This window comes from Salvelinus sp. IW2-2015, linkage group LG14 (genome assembly GCF_002910315.2).
Source record: "Salvelinus sp. IW2-2015 linkage group LG14, ASM291031v2, whole genome shotgun sequence".
Taxonomy (NCBI): Eukaryota; Metazoa; Chordata; class Actinopteri; order Salmoniformes; family Salmonidae; genus Salvelinus; species Salvelinus sp. IW2-2015.
This window is the reverse complement of record NC_036854.1, coordinates 15,264,087-15,279,638: the sequence shown is the minus strand read 5'-3', so window position 1 is coordinate 15,279,638 and position 15,552 is coordinate 15,264,087. Positions and strand designations below refer to the sequence as shown.

Below are 15,552 nucleotides of genomic sequence, written 5' to 3'. Positions count from 1 at the left end.
CTGGCGGTGCTTTCACTCTTAGTGGTAGCATGAGACGGAGTCTACAACCCACACAAGTGGCTCAGGTAGTGCAGCTCATCCAGGATGGCACATCAATGCGAGCTGTGGCAAGAAGTTTGCTGTGTCTGTCAGCGTAGTGTCCAGAGCATGGAGGCGCTACCAGGAGACAGGCCAGTACATCAGGAGACGTGGAGGAGGCCGTAGGGGCAACAACCCAGCAGCAGGACCGCTACCTCCGCCTTTGTGCAAGGAGGAGCACTGCCAGAGCCCTGCAAAATGACCTCCAGCAGGCCACAAATGTGCATGTGTCTGCTCAAACTGTCAGAAACAGACTCCATGAGGGTGGTATGAGGGCCCGACGTCCACAGGTGGGAGTGTGCTTACAGCCCAACACCGTGCAGGACGTTTGGCATTTGCCAGAGAACACCAAGATTGGCAAATTCGCCACTGGCGCCCTGTGCTCTTCACAGATGAAAGCAGGTTCACACTGAGCACATGTGACAGACGTGACAGAGTCTGGAGAACGCCGTGAGAACGTTCTGCTGCCTGCAACATCCTCCAGCATGACCGGTTTGGCGGTGGGTCAGTCATGGTGTGGGGTGGCATTTCTTTGGGGTCCGCACAGCCATCCATGTGCTCGCCAGAGGTAGCCTGATGCCATTAGGTGAACAAATACTTATGTCATGCAATAAAATGCAAATTAATTACTTAAAAATCATACAATGTGATTTTCTGGATTTTTGTTTTAGATTCCGTCTCTCACAGTTGAAGTGTACCTATGATAAAAAATTACAGACCTCTACATGCTTTGTAAGTAGGAAAACCTGCAAAATCGGCAGTGTATCAAATACTTGTTCTCCCCACTGTATATATATATGTGTGTGTACATTTTTTTTTTTTAACAGCAGCGGTGTCCTTTGCAATAAAGTATGAAAGCTAAAGTAGTCTCTCGAAGTGTCTCTGGTTGAAGATAAATGCAAAAATTAAGACAAACCAAAATAGTGAGATCCAAACGATTGTAGATTCAGTATTAAGTGTATGATTGCCCATTTGATTCTGTACATATTCTGGTTCAAGATATTGAGGACATTAATCTATCATTAAAGTATAGACAGGCCTTACAACTAGGCATGGATAATGTTATTTTTCTCGCCCATATTTTCTACCCCAGTTTCTCAGAGAAGCATCTGAGTTCTCGTCACTTGTTCTACAAGGGCTGCTCCAATTAAAGCCATATGTTCCAGCCTTTTGATCAAATCCTCCACCTGAAAGCACACTGCCTGATCCTGCCCAGACAATTCCATATGGTTTATTTACTTATAAGTAAATGAGATTTTTTTTACTTTTCAATCTACATTAAAAAACATGAGCTGGCGCACACCCAGAAAAATGAGTGTGTGGAGGTGCTAACGGCGAATACTCCGTTAGCTATCAAAATAAAGAAAGTCGCACACTCAATGTATCAACTCCCAGAAATGTAATGGGTATTTACCAACGTTTCGGCATCACTGTGCCGAGCTGTTAGTTTGTTTTGCCATTATCTCATTTGTTGTCAGGTTAAGGTTTCTTTTATTTTCAAATATCAGTTTTACAGTGATGCTGAAACGTTGGTAAATACCCATTAAATTGCTGGGAGTTTATACATGGAGTGTGCGACTTTCTTTATTTTGATATTGCCGTTAGTCAGCACCTCCACACAAACTCATTTTTTCTGGGTGTGCGCCAGCTCATGTTTTTTAATCGAATACTCATACTAACCACACCAACCTTACTATATGTGACGTAAATTGATTATGTGGTATGCTTATTGGTCATAGTATGTATATAGTTAGTGTTAAAAAAAATCCCAGATGTCATACTACATTCGGCAAAATACAAAGTCTACAAGCAGTGGACACTATTTCCGTGCTTTTATGGCCCATAATGCAATTCTTCGTGGCTTCACAACGTTTTCAGATTTGAAGAAAATGGTGGAAAATATGCAGCCGGAATCCGACAAGAGCTGATACAAATTCATTGCTTTAACTAATTATAACAAATGTTAAGAACATGTTTAGCAATGTAATAAAGTAATGGCTTTTCAAATAAGTTACATTACACGTTATGTTGGCTGACAATTTGATAGCTATGCTAGCCTTACGAACCGCATAGCATATCATTACAGCAATTGATTGTATGTACCAGTATGTTAGCAAGCTACCTAAAGTTACTTGGCTACTAATACGTCGAACTTGCCAGTATATTAACATTATGCTATCTAACTACCCAACATTTATTGACTTGATTATTCATGTCATTCTTAGCTTAGCTATGTGGTATAGTCGTTGTGCGTTCTCAGTGGACATAGTTAATGAAGTCGTAAGATGTCTAGCTAGCTAGTAATTTGTTATGCTAACAAGCTAACAAGAAGTTGCATAGCAACAGCATCAACTTCCGGTAGACAGGACGAAGCACTTGTACACTCAACTGAAAGGATACCGTTCATTTACAGTATACAAAAATGTACTTATAGTATATACTCATTAAGTATGTTTGTATGGGTATTCAAACACAGCTGAACATTTTCAGCTACCCCTTTAAGGGATGGGCTGTTACCGTGGTAACTTGGTCACTCCCTTGTCTGATGAAAAAAATCTCTGACTGCAATGTCTTCCTAGAAGCAGGCAGTTGCAATAAACTCAAAATGAAATTGAAAACAATCTAGCGGGTGAACAATACGATGTAACTGGCAAAGAAACACTAGAACAATGTCACACCTCAGTAGCCTTTCTTGTCAATTCGACCAACTTCTACATGTGGGGTTTTCATTTTTTTTTTTACTGTTCCCAGATGCTCTGTGTGACCACCCAACAACGTGGCTCGTAAAATAGACATTCTTATTTAGCCGCCAATGACAAAATCTACCCACATTTGGAGGGTGGCGGGTGTCAATATCCAACCCTGATTATGTGCTGTCTTTTATGATGAGGTTATAAAATGGGAGTCAGTCATGGAATGGCCGGGCCACATTAGTAATGCACACATAGCTAGACATTTCCTGCTGGGCACTCATTGATTTTGAGTGTGTGATATCAAAAAATAATATCATGTATTTTTTGTGAATCATTTGAGGGGGATTTAATCAAATGAAGATTAAAAAACACTTATAATCCTGTGCACTCATTTTTCTCTTGATGCAAATTGGCAGGCTGATGTGGGGGACATCTGGCTGGCAGTCCAGAGACAGAGTCGACTGGAGGGCAAAGAGGTAGAAGGGAAGGGCCCTGGGGTACTGTAGAGATGACATTAACCACAGCTGCACAGCCCTCCCTTTAATCCTATTTCACCATGGAGCTATGAAGGGGCACTGCAATCCCATTAAAAGTGTTTCTGGATAAATAGCTAATATCCTGCTTTGGCTCAAATGATAGAATATGCTCTCAGTAAATTTTGAGTACAGTTTTGTTGAATACATTTTGAACATAATCACAATGATGTATCAATTTCAATTCAAATGGCTTTATTGGCATGGGAAACATGTGTTTACATTGCCAAAGCAAGTGAAATAGATAATTAACAAAAGTGAAATAAACAGTCAAAAATGAACAGTAAACATTACACTCATAGGAATAGAGTTATAACGATGTGCAAATAGTCAAAGTACAAAAGGGAAAATAAATAAACAAATATGGGTTGTATTTACAATGGTGTTTATTCATCACTGGTTGCTGTCACGCCTGCTCCCGCTCTCTCTCTCTGGCGCTCGAGGGCACTACGCTGCCCTTCATTTTACGCACACCTGTCACCATCATTATGCGCAGCAGCAGTCATTGGACTCACCTGGACTCCTTCCCTTCGTTGATTGCCCCGTCTATAACTGTCTGCGCCCCCGTTTGTTCCCTATGTCTGAATTAATGTTATGTGTTTATGTCCAGACACTGTTCTGTTCCATGTCCGTGCTAATTAAATGTTCACTCCATGTACTTGCTTCTCGTCTCCAGCGTCGACCCTTACAGTTGCCCTTTTCTTGTGGCAACAGGTCACAAATCTTGCTACTGTGATGGCACACTGTGATATTTCACCCAAAAGATATGGGAGTTTATCAAAATTTGATTTGTTTTCGGTGTAATCTGTGGGAAATATGTATCTAATATGTTCATACATTTGGCAGGAGGTTAGGAAGTGCAGCTCAGTTTCCACCTCTCTCTCTCTAGCTCTCTCTCACATGCACGCAAATATAAAAAATGAACAAAAAATATAAACGCAACTTGTAAAGTGCTGGTCCAATGTTTCATGAGCTGAAATAAAAGATCCCAGAAATGTTCCATATTCACAAAAAAGCTTATTCCTCTCAAATGTTGTGCACAATTTGTTTACATCCCTGTTAGTGAGCATTGTATCCTTTGTCAAGATAACCATCCACCTGACAGCTGTGTCATATCAAGAAGTTGATTAAACAGCATGATCATTACACAGGTGCATCTTGTGCTGGGGACAATAAAAGGCCACTCTAAAATGTGCCGTTTTGTCAAGCAACACAATGCCACAGATGTCTCAAGTTTTGAAGGAGCGTGCAATTGGCATGCTGACTGCAGGAATGTCCCCCCCAGAGCTGTTTCCAGAGAATTGAGGAGGTCCTGAAGAGAATTGATGTCTGTAATGAAGCCCTTTTGTGGGAAAAAACTCATTCTGATTGGCTGGGCCTGGCTCCCAAGTAGGTGGGCCTATGCCCACCCATGGCGACGCCCCTGCCCAGTCATGTGAAATTCAGAGATAAGGGCCTAAGGAATTTATTTGAATTGACTGATTTCCTTATATGTACTGTAACAGCAAAATATTTGAAATTCTTGCATTTTGCATTGATATTTTTGATCAGTATATCTTAGAGGGAAAGAAAAAAGTGTGTTAATAAAGTTTTGTCGTTCAAATCCTTTACAGTTCTACTACTTCCTGTTTACGTTTTCATGTGACGTCAAACGACTGATATTTTTCTCTGTTCGAACAGGTCGTTCACCAAATTCGTGGAACAACAAACTTGTGCCACGTCAGGACTTCCTTTCCAGCTAACTAACTCATATGACAGCTGTTTAGGGTAAACTGCATACGACTTTTGGCTCTCGGTCAGCTTTACCGAATACATTGCGCGCATGTTTTGGACGAATCAAAAGTCAGTATTGGCTAGTGTTAGCTGGATGAGCGTGTGTCAGCTGTCTCTCCTAAACAGACGCGAGCTACATTTTGAGTCCATTTGACTTGTTAAAATGGAGAACAAATATAACCTCAAGAGCCCAGGTAAGTTTGTAAATGACACAGACTGCAATATGTCGAACTCGCTAATGCTATTTAGCCTAGCATAAAGGATTTGGCTTTATTTGCTTTGGGTTTCCCATCATGAAGAAGTGACTCCACCATCATGCTGATAATATCTAGCGTTAGCTAACTTGTTTGACTGTATGTTTAGCTAACTATTTGCCCAATGATATTTGAATACAAATGATAATGCCATAATATTAAGAAATAATCAAGACGTTATGGCCTTTTACAGGCGTTTTGTCACTTAGTAGCTAACACGTAGCCTAACCTCAACTTCACGGACACTAGCAGACTAATTGAAGTCATGATATACTTTTGTCTATTTTCGTGTTGCTGTTCATTTGATCAGACTTAGTGGAGTCTTTGAGCATAGATAAAAATCTAAAGTTGGTGTCTTAAGTGTTGTAATTTGCATTCACTAACACCTTACCCCAAAAGACAGTAATCTGAGCAGTGGGTCCTGGTTATGATCACTCCAAAAGAGTGAACCTATATCAGACACTTCTGGGGTTGACGTTGTTATTCGGCCTCTGACTGGCTTGCCTGGTCCAAGGACACACACGTGCACACTGGTGGCAGGTGCAGAATTCTCTTAAACAGCTGAGTGGGTTGGAACATGTCACTTTCAACCACAGCTAATCAGTTACACTAAGCTCCATGTGTTCAGTCGGTTCTGTGGTTTCCTCACTAGCTCAAATTAGACATGGTTTCTAGATTTCATTTTCTGCCTTCTTTGGCCAGCCTTGGGCTGTGTCAAGAAATATGTACCGAAACCTTGTTTTTGCATAAAGCATTTTCTGGCCTGTAGTTCCTGTCCTCCATGCTAGATCAAGTATAGTGTGGAGGGTTGGGGAAAGATTTTCAAATTCTCTGCTGAGAATATTGTAGATCAAAGTTGTCTTGTCCTTGCGCACTGGTGTGGGCTGCATTTAAGGTCTTCAAGAAAGGGTTTACAAATACAGCTCGAGTTAGCTAGTGTTAGGATTTTGAGAGGGGGTCAAAATAAGGCTGAGGCTATAGTTGAGTCAGGGTGTTGAGAGAGGATCAAATAAAGATTTGTTTCCAGTTTTGAAAGGTGGTCAAGTCAAAATAAGGAAATGGCTACACCACTTTCTGGTTGTTGATGCATTTACAGTATCCCATTTTTGTGTGGATAAGCAAATGGGGAACCTATGCTTAGAGTATCACTGTCCCCATTTTTCAATAGCCTATTGTTGTAAGGTGAGCGTGACATTGTCTCTGAGACATGTCCCAAAAGCTTGTAGAGCTGACTTCTGTTAAGAAACGGCATTTGAAACCCACAATGAGGGCCTCTCGAGTGGCGCAGTGGTCTAAGGCACCTCATCGCAGTGCCAGGATTTAGAGACCTGGGCAATGATGGAATTGTCTTTTGAGCATTGCCCATTGTGCTCTGATCAAAAGTAGTGCACTATATAGGGAATAGGGTGCTATTTGGGACATAGACCTCCTCTAGGTTAGGAAGGGGTAGTGGTCAGTTGTAAACTCAGACAATTCCATCATTGCCCAGGTCTCTAAATCCTATTGTATTATTATTAGTTTGGTTAAAAGTCATTATGTAACGGTGTCTCCCTGCTCACAGGACCCAACCTGTCTGAATCGTCCCCAGTTGCCTGCAAACACTAAAATGCGTTACGTAAGATTTTGTGTACAGGATTATAATCCTATCCCCCAGGTCCACTGACTGAAACCCTGCTCACCGCAGGAGTCAGGAGGCCCATGTGGCAGCAGAGGCTTTTCTTCTGTCACACCCACTCATTGTTATTATGAGACGCAGCTAAAGGGCTCCACATAGAATGCATCCCAAATGGCACCCTATTCCCTATATTGTGCAATACTTTTGACTAGCGCTGGGAATTGCCAGGGATTGCCAGATATTATCACGATATATAGGTGCCAATATTAGAGGTCGACCGCTTATGATTTTTCAACGCCGATACCGATTATTGGAGGACCAAAAAAAGCCGATACCGATTAATCGACCGATTAATTTTTTTTTTTTTTAAGTATTTGTAATAATGACAATTACAACAATACTGAATGAACACTTATTTTAACTTAATATAATACATCAATTTAACCTCAAATAAATAATGAAACATGTTCAATTTGGTTTAAATAATGCAAAAACAAAGTGTTGGAGAAGAAAGTAAAAGTGCAATATGTGCCATGTAAAAAAGCTAACGTTTAAGTTCCTTGTTCAGAACATGAGAACATATGAAAGCTGGTGGTTCCTTTTAACATGAGTCTTCAATATTCCCAGGTAAGAAGTTTTAGGTTGTAGTTGTTATAGGAATTATAGGACTATTTCCTCTCTCTACGATTTGTATTTCATATACCTTTGACTATTGGATGTTCTTATAGGCACTTAGTATTGCCAGTGTGACAGTATAGCTTCCGTCCCTCTCCTCGCCCCTACCTGGGCTCGAACAGAACACATCGACAACAGCCACCCTCGAAGCAGCGTTACCCATGCAGAGCAAGGGGAACAAACCACTCCAAGTCTCAGAGCGAGTGACGTTTGAAATGCATTAGCGCGCACCCCGCTAACTAGCTAGCCATTTCACATCGGTTACACCAGCCTAATCTCGGAGTTGATAGGCTTGAAGTCATAACAGCTCAATGCTTGAAGCACAGCGAAGAGCTGCTAGCAAAACGCACAAAAGTGCTGTTTGAATGAATGCTTACGAGCCTGCTGGTGCCTACCACCGCTCAGTCAGACTGCTCTATCAAATCATAGACATTAATTACAACATAACACACAGAAATACGAGCCTTAGGGTCATTAATATGGTCGAATCCGGAAACTATCATATCGAAAACAGACGTTTATTCTTTCATGTGAAATACGGAACCGTTCCGTATTTTATCTAACGGGTGGCATCCATAAGTCTAAATATTCCTGTTACATTGCACAACCTCAATGTTATGTCATAATTATGTAAAATTCTGGCAAATTAGGCGGCCCAAACTGTTGCATATACACTGACTCTGCGTGAATGAACGCAAGAGAAGTGATAATTTCACCTGGTTAATATTGCCTGCTAACCTGGATTTCTTTTAGCTAAATATGCAGGTTTAAATATATATACTTCTGTGTATTGATTTTAAGAAATGCGTTGATGTTTATGGTTAGGTGCAACGATTGTGCTGTTTTCACAAATGCGCTTTTGTTAAATCATCCCCCGTTTGGCGAAGTTGGCTGTCTTTGTTAGGAAGAAATAGTCTTCACAGTTCGCAATGAGTCATGTTAGCAGGCAATATTAACTAAATATGCAGGTTTAACAATATATACTTGTGTATTGATTTTAAGAAAGGCATTGATGTTTATGGTTAGGTACACATTGGAGCAACGACAGTCCTTTTTCGCGAATACGCATCACAACGATTATATGGAACGCAGGACACGCTAGATAAACTAGTAATATCATCAACCATGTGTCGTTAACTAGTGATTATGATTGATTGATTGTTTTTTTATAAGATAAGTTTAATGCTAGCTAGCAACTTACCTTGGCTTCTTACTGCATTCGCGTAACAGGCAGTCTCCTCGTGGAGTGCAATGTAATCAGGTGGTTAGAGCGTTGGACTAGTTAACTGTAAGGTTGCAAGATTGAGTCCCCGAGCTGACAAGGTAAAAATCTGTCATTCTGCCCCTGAACAAGGCAGTTAACCCACCGTTCCTAGGCCGTCATTGAAAATATGAATGTGTTCTTAACTGACTTGCCTAGTTAAATAAAGGATAAATAAAGGTGTAAAATAAAAAATAAAAAACGGCCAAATCGGTGTCCAAAAATACAGCTTTCCGATTGTTATGAAAACTTGAAATCAGCCCTAATTAATCGGCCATTCCGATTAATCGGTCGACCTCTAGCCAATATGATATGTATTGCGATTCTTTGTGTTACGATTTTATTGCAATGTTATGTGTGTGTGTGTTGGGGTTTGTGTGCACAGAGTTAGTTAAAAAAATGGTCAATGCAGGTAGTCCGGGTATCCATTTGATTAGCTGTTTAGCAGTCTTGTTTAGCAGTCTTATGGCTTGTGGGTAGAAGCTGTTTAGGGTCTTGTTGTTTCCAGACTTGGGGCACTGGTACCACTTGCCGCACGGTAGCAGAGTGAACAATCTATGGCTTGGGTGGCTGGAGTCTTTGAAGAAACGTTGGGCCTTTATCTGACACCGCCTGGTATAGAGGTCCTGGATGGCAGGGAGCTCGGGCACCAGTGATGTACTGTGCCGTACTCACCAATTGAAACGTATTTTATTGTACTGATCAACAACATTTGCATAGAAGTAGCAATCTCTTATTTTAAGACTAAGTAATGATGTCATTCATTCATTTGATTTGCCCACCCAGTCAGTTGAGCTCAGTTAGGGAGAGACATGACAGACAAAGGGCGGAAAGTATCTTTGGATGTGAGGGAGAGGCGATTAAGTGAATTAATGTTTTTGTGGACAATCAGCTTTGAAATCAGCATATCTTTGCTTTATGGTTTCACAAACAAACAAAGTACTAGGGAAGTGAATCCCGACTGAGGACAGAGATCCCGAATGAGTTCCTCCTCGTCTTTCAGGTTGTCTGCACTTGACACTTACATGCGACTTCTGCTCTCAGAATATGAAGATCGCATTGAAAAGACTGGTCTGATTGTGTTCAGATCTGGTTGACCACTTCAGGAGGTGGTCAGGGATGCATTGTGTGCTTATTTCTCTTCAGTCTCCTCAGAAAACTGGTGTTCTGGGACCGAGAGGCATCTTTTCATTATAACATTGGAGGAAATACGTTCCTAGTATGTGAGGAACGTGTTTGCTGGCCTCATACATGCTAGTCAGCTAGCTAATATTTAGAACAACTTTTGTTTGGCTAGAGTTATGTTAAACCCTTTGCAATCCCTTTAGCGTTGCTTGTTGGCTAGCTACAGAGGTTAGCTGGCTAGTTAGCTACAGTAGTTAGCTACTGCCATGAGTTGTTGTGTTATAATATTTTGCCTATTCCACCGTTTGTAGAATGCATACTGGCATTTTAATATCGCGGAGGAAAAGAGAATCCGGGCACACTGGACACGGTAGACACATTTTAAATGTAGGTGTAGATGCGTTCGGAATTCCATGATCGGAACTCTATGATCAGAGTACTGAAGCTGCATGAACTGTCAAGTCTAGAGACGGCCTCTGTCGCAACTTGCCACCGTGTCTGTTCCTCTTTAGGGACAGTCACAGCACAACTTCAAATCGAATGTTATTTGTCACATGCGCCGAATACAACAGTTGTAGACCTTACAGTGAAATGCTTACTTACAAGCCCTTAACCAACAATGCAGTTTTAGGAAAAATAAGAGTAGTAAAATTTGTTTTTGAAATCTAAAAAATAGAAGCGCAACAATTAAATAACAAGGCTATATACAGGGGGTACCAGGTCAATGTGCGGGGGTACAGGTTAGTCGAGGTAATTGAGGTAGTATGTAGATGGGGGTAAAGTGACTATGCATAGATAATAAACAGCAAGTAGCAGCAGCGTTAAAAAAAAGGTGAGGGGGGGTCAATGCAAATAGTGCGGGTAGCCATTTGATTAGCTGTTCAGCAGTCTTATGGCTTGTGGGTAGAAGCTGTTCAGAAGCCTTTTGGACCTAGACCTGTCCTGGTATCACACTTCCAAGGTCTCTGATCTCCTTCCTATAGGCTGTCTCATCGTTGTTGGTGATCAAGCTTACCACCGTTGTTTCATCTGCAAACTCAATGATGGTGTCGTGCTTGGCCACACAGTCATGGATGAACAGAGAGTACAGGTGGGGACTAAGCACGAACCCCTGAGGGGCTCCTGTGTTGAGGATCAGCGTGGCAGATGTGTTGTTGCCTACCCTCACCACCTGGGGGCAGCCCTTCAGGAAGTCCAGGATCCAGTTGCAGAGGGAGGTGTTTAATCCCAGGGTCCTTAGCTTCCACAGGGAGGCAAGTGCTACACACCTGCAGACAGAGTTCCACTTATCCAGCAGAGCAAGCAACTGATCCAGTTCAGAAAGAAACCTCACTGTCTGTCTGCAACACATCTGGTTTATGTGTATCAGCAGTAGTGTTGCATGGAATACCAACATATACTAGAACATGAAAAATGGTTCGGTACTAGAATTTGTTACTTTCGGTACTTCTGTCAAATGTGTCTCACGTTGTCTACTGATTGGGGCGATCAAGTCTGTCGCAAGCGCACCGTGCATGCCTCTCGCCAACTCCACTTACTCATACATTGCTAGAGCACTGGGAGTCTGGGCTGCAACATGTTAGCTCCCCACTCATGCTGCACAGAAATTAACACACTTGAATATTGCGACATGGCATGTTGAAATGTTAAAACTGTTAATTCCTGTTTGCAAAACAATGCCCATACAGGCTTGAACACTTAACAATGCAATAAGATACTCATAACTTTCAGCTTTGTAGGCTAACATTCCTTGCTAGCCTACAGCTGAAGGACGCTAACATCAATTCACTACCGAAATACTTTGTAAAGATATGCTGATTTCAAAGCTGTTTGTCCCCAAAAACTTTATTGATTCACTTAATCGTCTCTCCCTCACATCCAAAGATACTTTTGTCTGCGTCATGTCTCTCTCCCTCACCTAACTCAACTGACTGTGTGGGCATGTGTCCATGACATCATTATTGGGTCTTAAAGACAGCGTGTAATTTCATAAAATAAGAGATGGCTTCTTCTATGGAAATGTTGTTAAGCAGTACAATAAAATAAGTCCCAAATGGAAGGCAACAGGTTGTCATCTGTAGCCCCATGAAATCAACCTCAAATGTGTAGCAATAGAGATTTAGTATTAAAATAAATGATTACCATTGTGTTATGTAGTTAGATTGGTAAAAACAAAGTCCAATTTAATTGTATAATTAATTCATTAATGCATACATGGCTGTCTGAAATGTTGACATCAAATGTCAGATGTAATGATATTGAACTCAGAAGATGCCCAACGATTGAACAGAGCAGTAGCTGAGTTTATCTGTCTGGATCAAGTGTCATTTTGGGACTTTGGCTAATACACATTTTATTTTTATGCTGTGGTATAATTTCTTTTAGCGTTTTGGTATTGAGTATCGTGATACTAAACCTGGTATCGGTACTGAAGTCAAAATGATGGTATCGTGACAACACTAATCAGCAGTGAGTAACAGTATTGATTTAAAAGTCTGAGCCTCAGTAAGAGCACTTGTGCAAGGCTTGATGTCATTGTTGTCCAGATCAGGGTTAATATAGGATTTTGAAGCTCGATTCTTACTGAGCAAATGATGCTATACTGTTGTTAAAGGTTCAATGCAGCCTTATGTCAATATCAAATAATTTCTGAGTAACAATTAAGTACCTTACTGTGATTGTTTTAAATTAAAATGGTTAAAAAAATTAACAAAAATAGCTTCTTAGCAAAGGGCAATTTCTCAAGCAAGAATTTTGCTGTTTGGGAGTGGGCTGAGTGGGGAGGGGAAAACTGAAAATTAGCTTTTATTGTCAGAGAGGTTTGGAACTCTCTTATTGGTCTATTAACTAATTTGCCACATGGTGATGTCACCACGGAAGGCCAAAACTCCATCCCACCAAAACAGGCTGAAATTTCAAACTGCAGTCTTTTCAAACAGCTCTTACACTAAAAGGGCATTATCACAATTTCCCAGTATTATTCCAACCTCCATAGTATGGAAATATAAATAAAACACAGGACAGTCCAGTTTGAGTGCACTGAGCCTTTAAGGATTTCCTAAGGTCCTGTTAGTTCTTTGTCCTACCTAGTGAATTATTACGATACATCATCATGCTTAACCGATAGCCTGACTCTCACTGCAAAAGCCCCTCACCTCATAGTGGCTTTAATGAGGGATGGCTGAGTTGTTTCGCCTACACGAGGGTGCATGTTCGCTGTCGGAGGATGTCCGAAAACAGCATATTTCCTCTTTCTATCCCCTGGGAAACACAATGAGTACGGACTATACCAAACTGCTCCGAGACAATGTCGATTCGACCACCCACATACAAAACAATGCTTTTATTTTCTTCAGGCTTTTCTTCTCTTTCCCCGCCATAACCAAAAGAAGTGTTTTTGAAGCCTGCTGCAGTGCTTTCAAAGGGAGCCAGTGTTTATTCCCCAAACCGAAGGAATTGGACTTAGTAGGGACATAGGCTATATGTAAACTTTTAACTCCGAATCTGGGGAGTTTGATGCATAGCCTTATTTTTCACGAGCTATATTATAATACGTGTAAGGTTATGTAAAAAGTAGTGTTGGGGCCTATGTTTATTCCCCAAACCGAATGAATTGGACTTAATGATGGGTGGTTCTTGGTGTGCTCAGTGGCCCTTCAGGGTATAATATAGCCCATGAACAATAAGGCTATGCATCAAACTCCCCAGATTCAGAGTTAAAATACATATAGCCTATGTTCCTACTAGGTAACAAATGGGCAATGGCAACTTCATGACAAAGTAGGCTAAATGTTCAATCTTGATAGGAAGTGTTATGCTATATTTTATGTTCATTACAATAGCAGGGCAATATCACGGTAACGGAATTGCGGTGAGACTCAGCTCTTTCACATTAAAATGTATGCCAAAGAAAAACAATTGATTTCAAAGTTTAACAAGCCATAGAACTCTATGCACATGTACCACTTAACAATTTACACTGAACATTGGACCAAACACCACATTTTGGAAACAGAATTTCGGTAAAATCTCCCTCACTTTGTGACCATGTTTTCCAAAAACTCTTAAATATCTGTTGCAAATGAAGATTCAACTATGTCTGCAGAAACAATAGGGTGTCAGCTTTTCGAGTTTTAATCACTTAATAATTCATAAGCCAAATAGATATCAGTAGAAACACTATGTAGGTCTACCTACTTGTTTAGTTTTTTTGGTGAACTTTCATCATCCTCCCTCATGAGGGAGAGATGTGGGGTTTTGGTAATGGAATTACAAGGCACAAGGCAAAGTTTCTTAAACTTACACAAGATTGATGTATTTCTAATACCTTAAGACTTTTTTCCTGGTAGGTGTTTTCTTAGACCCCTTTTCCGTCTTTGAACAGAAATCAAAGCTTTGCTTTTTCCTAATATTTAGGATAGAAAATGGTTGAAAAATGTGCAGTGCCTTCAGCAAGTATTCACACCCCAGGCCTTTTTCTGCATTTTGTTGTGTTACAGCCTGAATTTAAAATGAATACAATTTAGATTTTGTGTCTCTGGCCTACGAGACACACTAACCCATAATGTCAAAGTGGAATAATGTCTTGAGTCAATAAGTAGTCAACCCCTTTTTTGTTATGGCAAGCCTAAATAAGTTCAGGAGTAAAACATTTGCTTCACAAGTCACATAAGTTGCATGGACAAGATTTTTGAATGACTACCACAGCTCTGTACCCCACACATACAATTATCTGTATGGTCGATCAGCACAGATTCAACCAATGCCTTGCAAAGAAGGGCATCTATTGGTATAAAAAAAAGACATTGAATATCCCTTTGAGTATGGTGAAGTTATTAATTACACTTTGGATGGTGTATGAAGACACCCAGTCACTACAAGGATACAGGCGTCCTTCCTAACTTAGTTGCAGAGAGGAAGGAAACCGCTCAGGGATTTTACCATGTGGCCAATGGTGACTTTAAAACAGTTAGAGTTTAATGGCTGTGATAGGATAAAACTGCGAATGGATCAACATCGTCGTACAGAATAAAAAACATATTTCAAAAAGATCTATCCCGTTTGCAATAAGGCACGAAAGGAAAACTTCTGAAAAAAATTGGTAAAGAAATTAACTTTGTCCTGAATACAAAGTGTTTGGGACAAATCCAACACCACACATCACTGAGTACCACTCATATTTTCAAGCATGGTAGTGGCCACATCATGTTATGGGTATGCTTGTAATCGGCAAGGACTAAGGAGTTTTTGGGGGGGATAAAACGAAATGGAATAGAACTAAGCACAGGCAAAATCCTAGAGGAAACCTGGTTGTCTGCTTTCCAACAGACACTGGGAAACAAATTCACCTTTCAGCAGAACAATAACCTCAAAAACAAGACCAAATATACACTGAAGTTGCTTACCAAGACAACATAGAATGTTCCTGAGTGGCCTAGTTACAGTTTTGACTTAAATCGGATTGAAAATCTATTGCAAGACTTGAAAATGGCTGTCTAGCAATGATCATCCTCCAACTTGACAGAGTTTAAATCTCTTTTTAATG

At 40.6% G+C, this 15,552-nt stretch overlaps 1 protein-coding gene across 1 annotated transcript in view; it reads left to right on the top strand.

Moving 5' to 3' along the window:
- Positions 1–4,942: 4,942 nt before the first annotated feature.
- The window catches only part of ube2j1 (ubiquitin-conjugating enzyme E2, J1), a 38,238-nt gene continuing 27,628 nt past the window's right edge, over positions 4,943–15,552 (top strand). The window contains exon 1 of the mRNA XM_024000313.1: positions 4,943–5,271. Coding sequence (XP_023856081.1) covers positions 5,241–5,271 — 31 coding nt within the window. The 5' untranslated portion in view covers positions 4,943–5,240. The remainder of the gene's footprint in view (positions 5,272–15,552) is intronic.